General features: G+C 47.8%; 1 protein-coding gene across 1 annotated transcript in view; it reads right to left on the bottom strand.

Moving 5' to 3' along the window:
- Positions 1-19,409, bottom strand: part of FLII (FLII actin remodeling protein) — an 898,330-nt gene that overhangs the window by 194,363 nt on the left and 684,558 nt on the right. The window contains exons 21-22 of the mRNA XM_069645694.1: positions 11,497-11,685; positions 10,285-10,424 (exon numbers count right to left, since the gene is read on the bottom strand). Of these exons, the coding sequence (XP_069501795.1) occupies positions 10,285-10,424; positions 11,497-11,685 (329 nt within the window). The remainder of the gene's footprint in view (positions 1-10,284; positions 10,425-11,496; positions 11,686-19,409) is intronic.

Below are 19,409 nucleotides of genomic sequence, written 5' to 3'. Positions count from 1 at the left end.
GTTGGGCCCCCGTCGCCGGGGCGCCCTCAAAGGTCTTAGAAGACCGCTCGGATTTCTTCTTCTTCTCGCCAGACGGGCTCTTACCCTCCAGCCAGTTGGCGAGACGTTGATGACGGTCCTTCATGGTCCGTTCCGACATGTTGCCGCAAAACGCACAGTCCTTCTCCACGTGCGTTTTGTCCTCATGAAGGCAGTAAAGGCAGAAAGAGTGTTCGTCCTCCTTAAAGACGTTCAGCAGCTGGCATCCAGGGCAGACCCTGAACAGCTTTCCGGGCGTCAAGCTTCCCTTCTCCTGGGCCATCTCCGAGACCGGGCCTGAGAAGCTTCTGGAGTCCTCCGAAGTGTAGCTCGACGAAATCTTCACCCTTGAGGGGCACAGACGAATCCGACACGGGTCCCCGTTGATCGGATGTAGGATCGGTGGAGCTTGAGGCTCTTTTGACCGAAGAATCGAGTTTTTGTGAAAAAAGCGCGAAAAAATAGCACTAACGCTCGAGAGCAATAGCACGAGGATCCCAACACATGAACGTGCGGTAAAAATCTGAAGATGGCTGCCAGAGGCGGTGCTTAGGTAGAGGGCAGTCATTGGCTGTGGTCAGTATGACGCAGAGACCAGTGATTGGTTATTACTACGAAAGACAGATCAGAAACGAAACTGATACTGGTTTTTTCTTTACCGAGGATTCCCAGCCTGACGACGGGGAATATTCATGAGCATGTGAATCCATGCCAGACCCCATGCTGGAGAAGTAGTAAGACGTCTATGTACCTTCCATCCGAACGGGGAGGAAGGGTGGGCGCATGTAAATCTATACAATCATCAGAAATGCTTTTATGCAAAGTAATGGATGTCTTCTGATGCTGGTTAATCTGCTTAGAATCACATGCTGTGCATAGACTAGCGAGCAGTACCCGGAGTTATAGGTGGGTTGTGAGAAGCAACAGTAGTGAAAAGATGTCTTAGTACTGCTTGTCCCACCTTGGAATCAGACCTAGATTGAGTGTCTAGGCAATAGTGGTTTGTAAAGGTGTGTACAGATCTCCAGATTGCCGCTTTGCAAATGGACTCTAGGGGAACATTTGCAATGAATGCTATGGAAGCCCCGGTGCCTCGAGTAGAACGCACTCTAGGCTTGAAGGGCAGTTCTCTCCAGAGTGCGATGCATTTGACAATCCATCTTGAGATTGCTGATTTTGAGACAGGATCCCCTTCTCTATCAGCTGCCACTGAAACGAAAAATTGTTTTGTATTTCTCAGTGGTTTAGTTCTGTCCAGGTAGAACATGACTGCCCTACGCACATCTTATGTGTGTAGGCTTCTTTCGGCCATGTTAGTAGGGTTCTGGAAGAAAGTAGGCAGTTCTATTGATAGGTTCACATGAAACTTTGAGATAAATTTAGGAGCAAATCTAGGGTGAGTGCGCAGAACCAACTTAGCTCTGTGAACTGTAATGAAAGTGTCTAGAACTGAGAGGGCCTGTAGTTCACTAACATTTCTAATAGAAGTGATAGCCACTAGGAAGGCTGTTTTATAGGTAAGATCTTTGAGACTTGCTTTATGCATATGTTCAAATGAAGAACCCATAAGTCTGGTTAATACCACATTCAGGTCCCATGCGGGAGTTGGATTAGAAATGGGGGGATGAATCCTCTTGACCCCCCCCCCTTCCATGAAAGCCTCAATAACTGGTATCTTCCACCACAACACTTTCTGTTGTGATGTAGTGTAGGCTGAGAGAGCAGCTAAGTGAACCTTAAGGGAATTAAAAACCAGCCCTGAGTGAAGTAAGTGAGTCAGGTACAACACAATGTGCATGGGAGAGCAGTCAATGGGATTGACACCCTTGGAACTGCACCAGATAACAAAACGTTCATTTACTGGAATAGCAATATCGGGTGTTAGGTTTTCTCGCTTCCCCGAGTATGTCCATACATCTCTGAGGGAGTTGCAGGTGCCCGAAACTCTATGACCTAAGGAGCCAGGCCGCTAAGTTCAATGTTTGCGGGCATGGGTGGAGTGTCTTACCTTTGTCCTGCGACAAAATGTTGTACGGGCAAGGTAGTTTCACTGGGGGAGAGAGATCTCCATCAGATGAGCGAACCAGGGTTGGCTGGCCCACATGAGGGCCACCAATATCATGGCGACTGGTTCCTAGTGCATCGTGTGCACTATCTTGTTGAGTAGGAGAGTCGGGGCGGAAAAGCATAAACACATTTCCCTGGCCATGTGATCCAGAGTCCTTTCCCCTTGGAACGGCTCTGGGGGTACCTGGAGGTGTAGTCTTAGCATTGAGCGTTCTCCAGAGTTGCGAACAAGTCGATCTCTGGGAAGCCCCATTCAGCGAAAACACTGGAGACAATGGGGTCATTATGAGGTTGGAGGTAGCCATGGCGCTATTAGCACCATGGCTACCCCCTTACCGCATACCGGGTCCGGGTCCCCTGAATGGGGAATTATCTGGCCATTCCAACCTTGGAGGACCCGGTATTTCCCCATTCAGGGAACCCATCCCCATTCTCATTCGATCCCCCATAGGGCTCAATAGGAATGGGGACCATGCTAACAACGGGCCCGTTATTAGCATGCTGGTCCTTTAGCAGCTCCCACTAAGGGCGCCTGGTAAAACCAGCCGCCCTTAGCTGGATCCGCTAAAGGATCTCGTAATGCGGCGGTAAGGGGTTAATGGCACTGGCACCTTTACCGACGCCGTTAACCCCTTACCTCCAACCTCGTAATGACCCCCAATGTCTTTGTGTAATCGCCATTCGTATTCCATGGGTAGTGGGAAATCTCTGCTGAGTGCGTCTGCCAGAAGATTAAGTTCCCCTGGAACATGTTGTGTTTGAGAGCCCACTTCCAAATGTTCTTGGACAGTTTGGACAGCCCTGCAGAGTGAGTGCCCCCCTGTTTGTTTAGTTAGTACATGGCCGTGGTGCTGTCTGAGGATCAGGACCGTCTTCCATTGCAGTTGTGTCTGAAAGGCTTTCACTGCTTTCAATACTGCTAACAGTTCCAACAGTTCCAACAGATTTATGTGGTTGGATGCTATGTCTGACGATCAAACTCCATAGTGTGAGAGATGTGCCTGTAGTGAGAGTGGCCGCCACTGCGGGGGTGGTGAAGGATTTTCCCTTCAAGAGGATTTCCCTCGACCACCACTGCAGCGAACGATGGCTGGCGAGACAACCACTAGATCGTCCCATTGTCCGTTGGCCTGACACCACTGGCTGTTGGGCCACTCCTGCATTGGATGCATGCGCAAGCGCAAGTGAGGAACCAAATAAATGCATGACACCATCATTCCTAACAGCCGCGTAGCCTTGCATACCGTCACCTTTCGACTGGCTACATAGTGAGGGATTTGAAACAACATGTTTTGGACCATCTCGTTGGAGTGGAAGACAAGGCTGTCCTTTGTTCAAATTAGAGCCCTTAGGAACTGCTTGACTTGACTGGGATCTAAGCTGGATTTCTTCTTGTGGATGGAGAATCCCAGGCGGAATAAAAGGTCTATTGTCTTTTGGGTATTTGACAGGCATGTCTCCTAAGAGTCCCCTGTTATGAGCCAGTCGTCGAGGTAAGGATGAACCGGGATGGATAGCCTGCGCAGGTGTGCTGCTGCCACTGCCAGTACCTTTATGAATACCCATGGTGCCGAGGCTATGCCGAAGGGTAGTACCTTGAACTGATAGTGCTTGTCTTGTATCATGAATCAGAGGTATTTTCTGTGCGCCAGCAACATTGAAATATGAAAATATGCATCTTTCAAGTCCAATGTTGCCATGTAATCCCCCTGTATGAGCAGGGGGATGACCTCCTGCAGTGACCATATGAAACCTTTGAGGTTTGACAAATTTGTTCGCTGGGCGCAAATCTAGTACAGGGTGCATGGTGAGATCCTTTTTTGGTACAAGGAAGTACACTGAATAAATTCTATGGCACCCTTTTCCTGAAGGGTCTCGACTTCTTGTAGCAGGATGCGCAGATGTTCTGGTGTCAAGCGTCTTGAACGTGGAGGTCTGAATTGGGGGGACTGGCAGAATTCTATACAGTACCTGTGGGCGACGGTCTTGAGTACCCACTTGTCAGTAGTTATCCCTTCCCATGCTTGAAGAAATGATGTTAGCCAGCTCCCGAATGGGGAGGCATGGGAGGGGACCCAGATCTGCAGGTCATTTTTGGCCTGAGGCCGGGGTACCTCGAGGGGTAGAATTCTGGCCCCTTCCTTTTCCACGTTGTTGAGCTTTTGGGGGATACGTGGTGGTGTAGCTGCTGGTTCCTTGGGGTGAGGCCCAATTATTTCCCGAGCTGTATTAGTTCCAAGGGAAACGTTGGCCACGAAAAGGAATGTCTAGATCCGCTCCCCCTCCTTGGGGGAAGGCCTCTGGGTGATCTGATCCAGGGTCTTGAGGGTGTCATGCTCTTTCTTAGCAGTTTCGAGCACTTCATCTACTGCCTTTCCAAATAGATTAGTCTCCTCCACCGGCTTATTTATTAGTGAAGCTTGAGTCTCTGGTTTGAAACCAGAGTTTCGTAACCATGCGTGCCTCTTCAGGAGGGTACCTTGAGCCAAGGACCTGCCAGCTGTCTCTGCCACACCCAAAGTATTCTTTAGGATACTCTGATTAACTTGTCTGCCGTCTGCTACCGTGGAGAGCAGGCGAGCCCGCAGCGGTTCAGGGACTTCTTGAAGGCCCTCCTGTAGCATGGCCCATTGTGTGTCGGCATAGCTGGCCAACAAAGTCGTGTTATTTGCGATGCCAGTGGAAAAAGCATGAGCAGCCGTGATCCTTTTCTCTAGAGCATGTAAACTCTTGCACTCCTTGTCCGGGGGTGCCCCCCCACTTTATTGGGGAACCCTGCTCTCTTCCTGGTTGTAGTTACCACCAGTGAGTCTGTAGAAGCATGGCCCCCGATGTAAAGGGGATCAGAGGGGGAAGGTCCAAACAATTTTTCTACTCCAGGATTTACTGCTCTAGTTAAGGCAGGTGTCAATAATGAAGGGGCCAACCGCTTCTTGATCGAGTTTAACAGAGGAATAGCTCGGCTGGCCGGTGGTTTCTCTTTTAAGATGTCCTCGACAAAAACAGCCTCCGCTATAGCTTCCTGGGTAGCAATCTGGAAATGCTCTGCTGCCTTCCTTAATATGGCGTTTAACGCCATTTGGTTGTCAACTGGGGAGGCCTGTCGAGTGGGTGTGGTCCGGGGGAATCCATGCACAAAGCATCAGGTTCCGGTGTTGGATTAGGTGGCTGCCAAGGCTGAGGATCACCCAGGTCGGGGTTGCCCCCCCTCCCAACCCTCTGTGGGGTCGATATGAACATCCTCATTGTCAGCAAAGGGATATTCATCCTGATTGTGCCGAGTAACTGCAGAGTATTGCATCTTGTCTTTCGAGATCGAAAGGGGACGTTGGCATGGGCGTGCCTGTAACACTATCCCTGTGTGACGTGTAGTGTACACACGTGTCGAGGTCCCTCAGATTGGTTTCTTTCCTTGCCTTATGCGGAGCTCGTCCAGAGATATTGCTATTGTTCTCCTTTCGACCCTTGGTCATATATTATAAAGTTATTGAACATAATCCTACCGTCCATTCCTTCGACGGCTGTTTCCTGATCTAACCCGAAGCCGGTTCCACAGACCTTCGACGGACAGTCTGTGGCGCTGCCGACCACGTGGCCGGACCTTCTGGCCGGCCTACACAGTAGGGAGAGTGGGGTCGGGGTCAACATTTACTTTTCTGAGAATGCCTTTCCCTTTCCTCTCTTTGTTCCCTGGGTCTGTTTGTCACTATAAAAACAAATTGAAATTGTATGGTTAGTAATTGTACTTATACTTTTTGTCAAGTGTGACGGGGCTGCTCACCCCAATGAGCCACACAGACTCTGATAGACCGCCCAATGCTGTTCATTAAAAATCTTTACAGATCGGATGGCAGCATCTCTTGTGGCAAAGGTATCTGGGCCTTGCAGGGCTTTGGATGTTGGCGCTAGGGCTGTCCCTCTCTAACTTGTCTACACCGGCTTTATCCCCGCCTCCCTAACTCAGATGTACCAAACGGGGGATGTTAGTAGTACTCGGATCAGTAACCCCCAGCTGTTGTCTTTCGACTGGGCCTAATGATGTTTTTCCCTAAGACAATGGCTACCTGTCTCCCTAGAGTACTTCTAGGCTTTCCCTAATCTAGCCCACTTAATAGTCTCGGGGAGTTAGGGATGTTGCCTTCTTCCGCCCGGTGTCATGTTCACTTCTCTTACACCGCCTTGTACCAGAGCCTTCACTATACTTTGTCTCTTTAAGATGTTCTACTCCCACCACATCACTGTCCCTCTGATCGATCACTCCACCTTTCCGCCTCCACCCTTTGATTTTACTTCTTCTCTTAATCCTGTTCTTAATATCACTCGTACCTCCAATCACCCCTCTACCTCCGTTACCACCTTCCCCTCCTTCCTCTCGCTTTACTTCCTTGCCTCTCGCTATTCCTCTTGCTATAATCTTTATCTCACTCTACGCTAATAGCTACTCTTATTCTCCCACTCGCTGCCGCTCATCCTACTCCAACTATTATTTTTCCTACTTTGTTGCTTCACTTCCCACTACTACTGTCAGTTTGGTTATCTCTCTACTCCCTAATGCACACTGCCACCCTCTACCAACTACTATTCTACTGCCTTTTTCTCTCACTCGCTACTCCCACTACTTACTGTCTTCACTCCCAACGACCACTAGTACCTCCACCGCTACTGCAACTATGCTACTTCTACTCTACCTCAACAGATCACAGTCTCTGCTCTCAAACACAAACACTCCACGGACACCCTCCTTATAATATCCTCTGTACTCCTTTTGCCCCAGCCTAGTCTGGTCTTTTGGATGTCTTCCACCACCTCCTGTCCTCACCCAACTAACCCACACAAACCCATTCTCACACATACCTCCTTACATACCCCACCCCGTCCCAGGATTGGCCACTTACCTTAACCAATAACTTTCGTGGCTCCAGGAGGTGTGAAAGGGGTAGGCCATGGGAGGGCTTAAATGGGCTGGTAAACCCTGCCCCTTTCCAACATGGACCTTAATGGGGTCCAGGCATCAGATGTTTGAAGGCCTTTCTGTGGGCCTAAGCTTTGTCCCAAATATCCCTGGTGGTGTAGTGGGCCCCCCTGCAAGGTCCCTTCTCTTAGTAACAAAAACCTCCCTGGTGGTTCAGTGGATTCACTGTGGCCCCAGTGGAGACGTTCATTTAAATAATAACAATTTTGCCTGGTGGGCTGCCTCTCGTTGCCGCGTCCTCTGGCGTTAGTCGGCCGGAGTTGTGCCGCTCATGACACCCCTTGGTTTTTATGTGGACCACTGCTCCTCGTGGTGTAGCGTCTCTCTGCTGCTGGCATCTTCTCCTGCTGCGGCACCCACATCTGTGCAGGTAAGGAGGGTTGGGGAGAGAGCCTTCCTGCACTCAGGCAGTATATGGTTGAGTTGGGGTGTGCTCCCATCCCCCACCCTAACAGGGCCACAACTTTGGCTGTGTCACACAAGGTAAACATTATTTAAACATGGATGGGAATTGATTCACTTTAAGTGGAGGTAAGGCAATTCCTTCCTTAACATCTGTGGAATGATGTAATATATTTATAGCTGAACTAACAGGTGCCCCCACACCCCCCACCCCTTTCTCATTCAGCACTTATGTGCAGGGTTTGATTATTTACTGTTCCGGTCCTCCCCTACTGACGATAGCATTAGTCCACAAATACAACGTTACTTTTTAAACTTTATCAGAACAAGATTGAGATGAGTAGGATGTAAAGTTAACATCATCCCCATTTAATATGTACTTAGAGCATGCAACTCGCTAGTATAAGGCGTATAATACATTTATTTCCATTTCAATTTTTGCACTTCAAACCAACATGAATTCTTGAATCAGATATGTGAACAAGATTCAGTCCCATATATAAACATGAACCAATGTTTTTGCAGACAATAGTAACATATCAACAAGGACATATGGACCTATGGGTGACCATTGCTCAGCCTATTTAGTATTTACATCACCTCTGTCAACTTGGACTGCCCCCGACAGAAATCCCACGTCAATTTAGAGGACTAAAACAAGTCTGGCCTTTGATTGTTGTTACAGTCTTTTTATGTAAAATGATTTTGCAAACTATTGGATGTCAGATTTTGTAGTCATTGAAGAAGACACTGATTTGTTTTGAACTTTTGTATGCCAACCTATGAGTGTTTTTGGGTGATGCTATCAATTCAAATACACGCTATATGGTATTTATTCCTATGTATAATACAATTAATAATTGTTAATTGCTGTTTTTCCGATTCAGACACTAATGTCTTTCAGTGGTGTCTTCTTTGTTTGATGTAAATTATAATACTTCTCAAAAGAAGAACTTTTGTCAAAAATTGTTTTGCATCAATTACTAGGGTACGAGAAATACTGTATTGCCTAAATTATTTGAAAATAATCTATTCAACATACTAGTGCTTTTGAGGTAATTCTGTGTTTTCACAATCTTATGGTTGCCTACCTTTGACCTCTACCTTTATTGCTAGGCTTTCCCTCTGTTGGTTTCATTGTTGTTCCCAGGTTGAGGCTAACTGCTCTGACACAGCTACCTACTGTAATAAGGTTTGGTTTACCTTTTATGTTGGGTTGGCAGCCTCACCTTTTGGTTATATGGTTGTGCAGCCTAAAACCGAGGGCTGTACTCAAATCTCCCTAACAAGGAACTTTGGGGCAAAACCCTCCAGCAGGTACGTAAATATGAAGAATCCCAGGAAAACTCCAGCACATCTGAGGCAGGGTACGTCTCCTCAAGATATACCCAAACACACATGGCATACTCTAAACCAGTCCTGCCACACAGGAGAGCTCAAAGGTTTTGCAGCCAGCCTAAAAATCGCCAACCACTCCGATCCATCCACACAATAGGTTTATTGGCATGCGTAGGTCTAGGACAGCAGTCTGCAACCTTTGGCTCTCCAGATGTTTTAGACTACAACTTCTATCATCACTAAACAGCATAAGAAGTGGTTAAGGATCACCAGGGCCCTAGCACAAAATACCTGGAGGGCCATAGATGCAGACCCCTCGGGTACGTATTAGTCTAAGCCAGTCAAACAACTACTTAGGTTGTTAGTGCTGGGCTCAGAGTGAGCCCATGTTTGCACAACATCAATTTAGCCCTAACTCGTGGTTTGATCAAACAAAGGAATTGCCAAACAAACATGGCCTAGAACAGGACTTACGTTAGTACCCCAAGGGCTAGGTGCATTAGGATACTGATGCAGTATATCTTCTTGCTGGCCTGGTTAAACAAACACTAAACCACAGCTGCCATCAGCCTACTCTTTAAACCATACTATGGTGCTTAAAATGCACAACTGTGGTGGAAGTTATACGGGCCAGCATAGGACCATGCACTCAAAAAGGTTGTCAGTGGAAGAGGACTTCTATTGAAGTCCCACAAAAGAGGTCAGAGATCCTACAAAACATGGTGGGGCGCAGCTCAAAGTTTAGAGGTTCCAAAAATGGAATTCTGCTCAGAGCTCTGCAGCCACAAAGTGAAGCATTCATAGACCCACAATATTATAGTAACCCTCGTTAAGCACCTGTGTCTGACAGACACAGGCCTATGTTTTATAACTCATCTTCAGTAACATACTTTAGAAGCCCTTGCTTACCTAGCAGAGGTACAGTGAACCCTGCTCTTGCTCATATATAATTAAGCAGAAAAGGCTTAGCAGCTCTCAGTGTAATGGGAGTTGATTTCCAGACTTCAGCGTCCTATGTAATAGGTTTAGTGTGATGTTAACAAATGAAAAAATAGAGAATGACATTTTAACAAAACCTAAATAACAAAAACAATATTTTTTTTTTGTTTCCCCGTGTTTAAAAACCCCAACCCAAACCCCTCTGCACCAGATTTAACCACTTACCCCACATATATATATTTTTTTAATTCACTATTTTGTAGTTATTTTTTATTAGTTGAAATTTCATTCTCAATTTTTTATTCAGTATAATCACTGGAGAACTGTAAGAAGCTGCGTCAACCCCTCGCGTGAGGATCCTAGCATCTCCCATTGCTATATACACTGCAAAATGTAGCAAACATAGGAAGAAGGGGTAGGAGCACTCTTCCCACAGTTACCTAGGAGGATGTAGGGGCTTAAGGTGTGAACAGGTAAAGATTTGGTTCCCTACATAGGTAGTCGGAACATGCCCGTGTTTAAAGAGTACCCTTCCACTTATCAGTTACCTGCACAGGAAGACATAGCAGTCCTGTGTATGAAAGTGGCCAAAGTCTTCTTCTGGCAGACGAGCAAATTTCTTGCCCTCCAGGACAAACCCTTCCATGCCGTCCAGGTCCTCGTTCCACTCCTCCATCAGCTGTTCAGCCTGCACATCCAAGACAAAGCACAAGAAGAGGTGTCACAATCAAAGGGGCAGCCATTGGGGGCCTTGTGTACCGATGTGAACAATGGGGCAGGGGGAATGTTCATTCAATCTCATGACGGTGCCTTTTTTTGTTGTTGCTTTAAGTCGTTTTAGTGAGATTGACAATCATGTACACAATGCAAAACATTTCACACTCTGCTTCAGTTGTTACACTATCAATGCTTCTTGTCCCTTCCTGCCCCTTCAATGGTGGTGATAGAAACTTAACGGAGTAAGCCCCATTTACTTCAAAGTAAATGTAGCACTTTATGACCAAACCAGACACGAAACATTTGACTGCATCTGTATTTCAACTGTAAATGAGGCATAACATTGTGTGGCATATTGTGCTGATACATTTCTGTGTACCTATGGACCTCATCTTGACCAATCAGGCTTACTACGCAAATCCCACCAGAGGAAACCAACCAATAATGGGAACACTCCATTATCTGTATGCTCCTACTGTTCAGTGTTTCTAGTTGAAGCACTATCCCTGTTTTCATATACATATGAACACTCCAAAAGGCATATGGGTAGGTCTCACTCTGCAGCTGCTTTCTACTAAAACACATAAGGGTATGCCTCTAATAAATATGCAGGGCATCAATGTTTCGCATCTTAAACTGGACAAAATATATAGGAGGTCAGACTGCTGTTTGCAAACACTCTGATGAAAAATTGAAAATATTCTAACTGTGGGGGTGTAGACATTGAAAGCCGTCCCTGTGTAGGTGGGATGGATACCCTATTTGGAATGCTGTCACTTGACAAAATCATAGACCAGGTGTGCATGTAAGACACATATAGGGTACTTTGCCAATCTTTTTTGACAAGTTTGTGCCTTGTAGGGATGTAGAGTGGGACTCGAACTCAAGCATGAGCATGTTTGCGGATCTGATAAGACACAGAACAATGAGTAAATGGCAGTTTTGGGTTCTGGCAGAAAAGTGCTGAGGAAAACCACAACATATTCCTTGTTCTGTATTAGGCTAGAAACGTATATTCAAATGGTTTCAGCACCTTGACTTACCTCAGAAAGAGCCATAGCAGGTTGGCGAGGGAGAAAAAGTGCAGTCAGGTCGGCCTTTAGCTGGTCCTTCTTTTCAGCATCCTTTTTCACTTTACCCATCAAGCTTTCCTTGTGCAGCACAGTCTCTGCATTACGCGTGTAGTCGACCTTCAGCACATCGTCCCAGTTTTTGAATTTGGACTTAAACACCTTGGGGATAAAGAGCGACAGATGGATTGTAGTCAAAGGCTTCCATTATATTGAACATTATTGAGTCCCCAAGAGAACACAATCCACTTTAATGCAAAATGTTTAAGAGAATCTCCATGATTCAAAATGACAATGCATTACTTACCGTAAAAGCATTTCTGATGGTTGTATCTGCTTAGATTCACATGCTGTGCATAGGTGCGACATCCAGTGGTCACTGCGGAGTATTGCATTTTGTTTTTCGTAGTTGAAAAGGGACGTCGACAAGGCGTGTCTGAAATACTATCCCTATAGTGACGTGCGTTGTACCCACAATCCCTCACGCGTCGAGGTCCCTCTGTTTGTATTTTTCTGCCCTGAGGGAGCCTTCTAGACGTGAGTGAGTACAGAAAAGAGAGATATAAAAGGAAGTCTATGTTCCTTCCATCCGAGCGGGGAGGAAGGGTGGGCGCATGTGAATCTAAGCAGATACAACCATCAGAAATGCTTTTACGGTAAGTAATGCATTGTCTTCTGATGTTTGTTAATCTGCTTAGAATCACATGCTGTGCATAGACTAGCGAGCAGTACCCGGAGTTGGCGGTGGGTTATGAGAAGGAACAGTAGAGAAAAGATGTCTTAATACTGCCTGTCCCACCTGGGAGTCAGATCTCGAGTATGCATCTAGACAGTAGTGTTTTGTAAAGGTGTGCACAGAACTCCAGGTAGCCGCTTTGCAGATGGACTCAAGGGGAACATTTGCAATGAATGCTATGGACTCCCCCGTGCCTCGAGTAAAGTGTGCTCTTGGCTTAAAGGGCAGTTCTCTCTTAGCAAGAGTATAGCAGAGAGTGATGCATTGAACAATCCATCTAGAAATAGTGGACTTTGAAACTGCATCCCCTTCTCTTCCTGCTGCCACCGAGACGAAGAACTGATTAGTCTTCCTCAGTGGTCTGGTTCTTTCCATGTAGAACATGACCGCTGTGCGCACATCTAGTGTGTGCAGAGTTTTTTCTACCAAGTTGGAAGGATTTTGAAAGAACGTTGGCAGTTCTATAGACTGGTTTACGTGGAATTTCGAGATGAATTTCGGAGCAAACCTTGGGTGCGTGCGTAGAACCACCTTATCTCTGTGAACTGTAATGAAGGGGTCTAGAACAGAAAGAGCCTGTAGTTCACTTACTCTCCTGATGGAGGTGATAGCTATTAAAAAAGCAGTCTTAAGAGTGAGGTCTTTAAGAGATGCTTTGTGCATGGGTTCGAAAGGTGAGCCCATGAGTCTGGTAAGTACCACGTTAAGGTCCCATCCGGGAGCTGGGTCAGCTATCGGGGGGTGTATTCTCTTTACTCCCTCCATGAAGGCCTTTATAACAGGGATCTTCCACCACGACACCTTGAGTTGGGAAGTGGTGTATGCAGAAAGTGCCGCTAGGTGGACTTTAATGGAATTGAACACTAGACCTGAATCCAATAAGTGGGTCAGGTATAGAACAATATGTGTGGGAGAGCAGTCAGTCGGGTTGATGCTTTTTCCTCTGCACCAGATGACAAATCTCTTCCACTTGCTAGAATAGCAGTGGCGAGTGTTAGGTTTTCTGGCTTCTCTGAGGATGTCCATGCATCTCTGCGGGAGCTGTAGATGTCCGAATTCTATGATCTCAGGAGCCAAGCTGCTAAGTTCATGTTCTGGGGGCATGGATGCAGAGTCCTGCCCTTGTCTTGTGACAGCATGTTGTACGGGCAGGGGAGTTTCACTGGGGGAGATAGAGACATCTCCATCAAGTGAGCGAACCATGGCTGTCGGGCCCACATTGGGGCCACCAGTATCATGGTCACTTGTTCCTGGTGCATCTTGTGCACCACCTTGTTGAGATGGGGAGTCGGGGGGGAAAAGCGTAAACAAATTTCCCTGACCATTGCATCGACAGACCGTTCCCCTTGGATTGGTTCTGGGGGTACCTGGAGGCGTAACTTAGGCATTGGGAGTTCTCCAGGGTTGCGAATAGGTCTATTTCTGGGAATCCCCATTGTGTGAAGACGATGTCTTCGTGCAGTCGCCATTCGTACTCTTCGGGCAGGGGGAAATCTCTGCTGAGTTTGTCTGCCAGCAGATTGAGTTCCCCTGGTACATGTTGTGACAGTAGGAACATGTTTTGTTTGAGAGCCCACTTCCATATATTTTGGGCCAGTTTGGACAGTCCTGGAGAGTGGGTGCCCCCCTGCTTGTTGATGTAGTACATGGCTGTGGTGCTGTCTGTAAGGACCAACACAGTCTTGCCTTGTAGGTGTTCCTGGAAGGCTTTTAGCGCCTTGAACACAGCTAGTAGCTCCAGTAGATTTATGTGTTTGGATGCTACGTTCGGAGTCCACACTCCGTGAGCAGTCTGATGGGATAGGTGAGCCCCCCCATCCTGTGAGGGATGCGTCTGTGGTCAGAGTGGCTTCCGCCGCGGGTGTGGCAAAGGGTTTCCCTCTTTCCAGGTTTTCCTTTGTCCAGCACCGTAGCGAGAGAACCAAGGCCTGCGAGACCACCACTAGATCGTCCCATAGTCCGCTGGCCTGACACCACTGGCTGTTGAGCCACTCTTGCATAGGGCGCATGCGCAGGCGCGCGTGAGGTACCAAATAAATACACAACGCCATCATGCCTAGCAAGCGCATTGCTTTGCGTACCGTCACCTCTCGACCGGTCACATATTGAGGGATCTGAAACAGCATGTTTTGGACCCTCTCGTTGGAGGGGAAGACGAGGCCGTCCTTTGTTTGAATTAGAGCCCCTAGGAATTGTTTAATTTGGCTGGGGTCTAGGCTGGACTTCTTTTCGTTGATGGAGAAGCCCAACTGGAACAAAAGGTCTACAGTCTTTTGGGTATTGGAGAAGCATGTTTCGTAAGAATCCCCTGTTATGAGCCAGTCGTCGAGGTAAGGGTAATCTGGGATGGACAACCTGCGCAGGTGGGCCGCTGCCACTGCCAGTACCTTCGTGAATACCCTTGGTGCTGATGCTATGCCGAAGGGTAGCACTCTGAACTGGTAGCGTTTGCCCTCTATCATGAACCTAAGGTATCTTCTGTGCGCTGGCAACATTAAAATATGAAAGTATGCATCTTTCATGTCCAATGTTGTCATGTAATCTCCCTGTGTTAGCAGTGTGATCACTTCCTGTAAGGTCACCATACGAAACTTCTGGGGTTTGATAAACTTGTTCGCTGGGCGCAGATCTAATACAGGGCGCATGGTTAGATCCTTTTTGGGTACAAGGAAGTACACTGAATAAATACCTTCCGTTACCTGAGATAGAGGCACGACCTCTATGGCTCCTTTTTCCAGCAGTTGTTGTACTTCTTGGAGAAGGATGGCAAGGTGTTCCGGTGTCATGCGTCGTCCCCTCGGGGGTCTGTATGTTGGGGAACTGTTGAATTCGATGCAGTATCCGTGGGCTACGGTGGAAAGTACCCAGCGGTCTGACATTCCCTCCCATGCTGGAAGAAAGGATGTTATCCGGCCCCCGACCGGTGTTGCATGGGAGGAGACGCGAATCTTTGCGTCACTTGGTGTTGTTGGGGGCTTGGGAGCCTCTGGGGGTGGACCCCCGACCTCTCCCTTTGCCCCGGCGCTGGCCTCTTTGGCTGTACTGCCCACTATTGGTCTGGTAATTGGTGGCAGGGTACTGTTGCTGCTGATTCTGCTGTTGGCGTTGGCCACGAAAAAAGCGTTTGTTGCCATAGCCGTGTCTGGTAGTGGGTTTAGAGATCTCGTCAAGAGTTTTGATAGTATCAAACTCTTTTTTAGCCATCTCCAGAGCCTCATCCACCGCTTTCCCGAAGAGGTTTGAGTCTTCAACAGGTTTTTTTTATTAAAGACGCCTGTGTAGCCATACATGGCGTTTTAGGAGTATTCCCTGAACCAGGGAACGTCCCGCTGTCTCTGCAGCATCCAGAGAGTTCTTTACAATACTCTGGTTGACCTGGGTTCCTTCGCCAATAGTTGATAGCAGGCGTGTACGTAGTGGTTCCGGCGCTTCTTCGGCGTCTTTGCGCAGTTTGGCCCACTGCGCGTCCGCGTAGCTAGCTAGCAAAGAATTGTTGTTCGCAATTCTTGCCGAAAAGGCAGCCGAGGATATGACTCTCTTTGCAAGGGCATATAACCTCTTGCCCTCCTTGTCAGGTGGTGCCTCGCTGGTGGACAGCGGCACCCCTGCCCTCTTCCTTGTATTAGTTACTACAAGGGAATCTGGAATGGAATGTCCCCTGATGTACAGCGGGTCTGAGGGTGAAGGAGTGAAACGTTTTTCAATTCTTGGATTAACTCCTCTGATTAGTGCGGGTGTGGATAGCGAAGGGATGATTCTTCTCTTCACTGAAGCGAGGAGGGGAATGGTCTGGCTGACTGGGGGTTTCTCCTTAATTACTCTTTCCACAAAGTCTATTTCAGGAGAGATCTCCCCAGTGTCCAGTTCGAAATGTGCTGCTGCTCTGCGCAACAGGGCATTGAATGTGGGCTGATCGTCAATGGGAGACGTGTTTCTAACAGGTGAATTGTCAGGAGGATTTCGGTTCAGGACATCAGTGTCCGAATATACTGATGGGGATTGCCAGGGATGAGAAGGTCCTTCTTCTGGATTTTCTCCGAAGCCTTCTCCTACCATGTCTGGGCTGTCTTCCAGACCTTCCTCCTGGTTCTGTCCCTCTTCATCGTCCACAAATTCATCCTCCTCCTCCAAGTATTGTTCCTCACCAGTGAGGTCATACACATTATGGAAGTCTGAGGCTGTGTCCTGCTGGGGATTGACTAGTCTCGGATATTTGGCCCTGGGGTCCTCCTGAGGCCCTTCTGTTGTTCTCATGGGAGTGGGAGGGTTCTGGGTCTTCATAAACCTCTCCATTCTCTCCATGCAGAGATGGAGCCTTTCCATGGTTTCATGGGGTACCCCTGAGCGGTCTAGCGGGGGAAAATGAGTATCATCTAGCTGAAAACGGCTCGACCTCTCCCATAACGTCGAGGAAAGTGTTGTCCGTCGCCTTCCGAAAAGCCTTCCGGTGTGCTGGGGGTACCCCCGACTGAAGGGGGTAGTCCCTGTCTTTCTTCGGGCTTTTTCGGCGTGTCTTTCGACCTCTGCGTAGCGCTCGACGTGTCTTTCGGCGTACGCGTCTGGGCATCGGCTACAACGATCCTCGCCAAGCTCTCTACGACTCGTTTGTCAGCGGAGGGCTGTGGTTTCGACGTTACGGGTGTCGATCGTTCTACGGCGGCATGCGCTCTCTGCTGGTGCGCGCCGGCCGATGGTTTGGGGGCGGCGCCCTTATTTGCCGAAAGCCCAGTCGCTGGTCGCGGCTGCGAGAGGGGCTTTGAACCTGAACGGTCCGAGGAGGCCGCCGGTGGAACCTGCGTCTCCTTGGGCGCCGATGCTTTCTTCGTCGAAGAAGAGCCATGGGTTGTGTGCTTATGTGTGCGTCAGTGTGGCTGGGGTGTTCATCCCCATAAGCAGGGAGTGAGCCGAGCCCGTCGGGGCCGGGGACAGACGACGAAGAGTGCGAACGCTCTTTAGAGGGGTCTACGACTTCCGTAGCGGAGGTCGTGTTATCACGTTCCTCGTCACTGTCGGTGGTAGCAGCGGCGGGTGAAGAATCGGCCTTCGACATAGCGTAGGCCGCCCACCTCTTGACCCTACGGTCTTTTAGAGTCTTTGGCTTAAGAAGCCGACAAGCCGTGCAACCCTCCTCTTTGTGATCGAGGGGCAAGCAGCGGTTACACCGTGAATGCTTGTCCTTCCAAGTAAACTTGCCCTTGCAAAGTGGGCAAAACCTAAAGGGTGTCCTCTCCATAGCCGAGGCAATAAATCGTGATAACGACCCCAAGGGAAAGGAAGGGGAAAAGGAAAGGCATTCTCAGAAAAGAACCAGAGATGTCCCACGACCCCACTCTCCCTACTGTATTTGGCCTGCGAGGCCAGGCCGCGTGTTCGGCAACGCCGAAGGATCTCCTCCGCTCGTCCCCTCCGTCGAAGATCTTGCTCGGCGGAGACAGCTTCACAACTGCGTCGAGGGAGGGATCGATATGTTATATATTAAATAGGAAAACGACCAAAGGTCGAGGAGATGGAATCTGCAATGTCTCTTGAGGAGCTCCGCGTAAAGGCGACCAGTAGCTGGGCGGAAAAAAACAATCTGAGGGACCTCGACGCGTGAGGGATTGTGGGTACAACGCACGTCACTATAGGGATAGTATTTCAGACACGCCTTGTCGACGTCCCTTTTCGACTACGAAAAACAAAATGCAATACTCCGCAGTGACCACTGGATGTCGGACCTATGCACAGCATGTGATTCTAAGCAGATTAACAAACATCAGAAATAATATTTCAAGATGATATGCGACTAAGCACAGTGATTTACAGCAGATCTGTAAACATAGCAGGAATGACCATGTGGCTTAACAATTGGTGCAGCTTATGATGTGGTTTTTGACCCATTCCTGCAGTGCTACAACCATGGATCTCTCCCACTCTCAGTGGTGTGAGATGACCTTACTGTGGCATAAAGCACTACACAAATAACAAGGTTTGAAATAACATCACCGGAGGGCATCCATGTAACACACATAGTCCCCTTCACAGAAACAGAGCATCTGAACGTTCAGACAATATATTATAATATATCATAAAATTCTCTATTCCCTCCCTATGAACCCACCCTCACTCTGCGACCTTCCCACTATAGCACTCTAAACAGATGGCCCACACACTTTATTTCTCTTCTCCTGTGTGTCCACCTGACCAGCATTGCTCAAAGTCACCTCTGGGATCTGTCACGTTTCACAGCTGGCTGAGCAATTACAGATTTCTCTCTCTCTGGGATCTGTCAGGTTATGGTAATACCTAACAGAAGAAATAGTCTCCTCCCTTCAAGGGTACGCTGGAGCACATCTCAAGCCCATCATGTAGCCATGCACAGACTCATTTCAGGACTTCCTCTGTAAGTACTGGCAACTGCCCACACGCTTGGTAGCAGGAGCATTACTTATTTTCCCTTTTCTGATGAGCACTGTCCATTCAAACTATTACAAACTCAATCCCTATCCCTTATTCTATTGCTTACCTGTACAAAACGTTAATGTGCGAGAGAGTGATCAGTCCTTCAGACTATCAGTACTGGGAAACTACGTTTCCCTTTTGGTAACGTAGTAACAGTGCACACAGCATCTTACAATGGAGTGCAGTAGGGATACTTTGTAACACCCTTGTCTTTTACACTTTGGTTTTTAGTTACTTTTATATGTACCTAAAGACAAGCTGGTGGCAGCTATTACCTTTATACTATTTTTGCAGTATTTTTAGAATGCACATTCACATTTAACATGTTTCGGTACTAAACATGGCTAGTGCCCTAAAATGGCCTTGCCACGAGATTTCCTGCTTGTTCTTTGGCCATATTATTGTTTGGCATTCTTCCTGCCTTCTCAGGTCAAGAAATTCCATATAAGGTCATGCACTTGCCCGGGAAAGTGATTGTAGCTCATTCATTCCCCCTGTTCTCCTTCGAATAAAGTTTGGTTCTTCTATTCTCTTGCTTTTTGATTGTCAGATCTAAAAGCTTGTATCTAAAAGATGGGAATATAATTTTACCTACCGGTATTATTGTTGAATATCTTCTGGAACGGTCCAACACCACCACCATAACTTTTCCTACATCACTCCCCTCTCCTAAGAAGAACAAGTTACTTACCCCTGGTAACGTTCTTTT

Source organism: Ambystoma mexicanum, chromosome 2p, assembly GCF_040938575.1.
Source record: "Ambystoma mexicanum isolate Mex_15411 chromosome 2p, UKY_AmexF1_1, whole genome shotgun sequence".
NCBI classification, from domain to species: domain Eukaryota; kingdom Metazoa; phylum Chordata; class Amphibia; order Caudata; family Ambystomatidae; genus Ambystoma; species Ambystoma mexicanum.
Note: the sequence above shows the minus strand (reverse complement) of the source record. Positions and strands in the feature narration are given on the sequence as shown.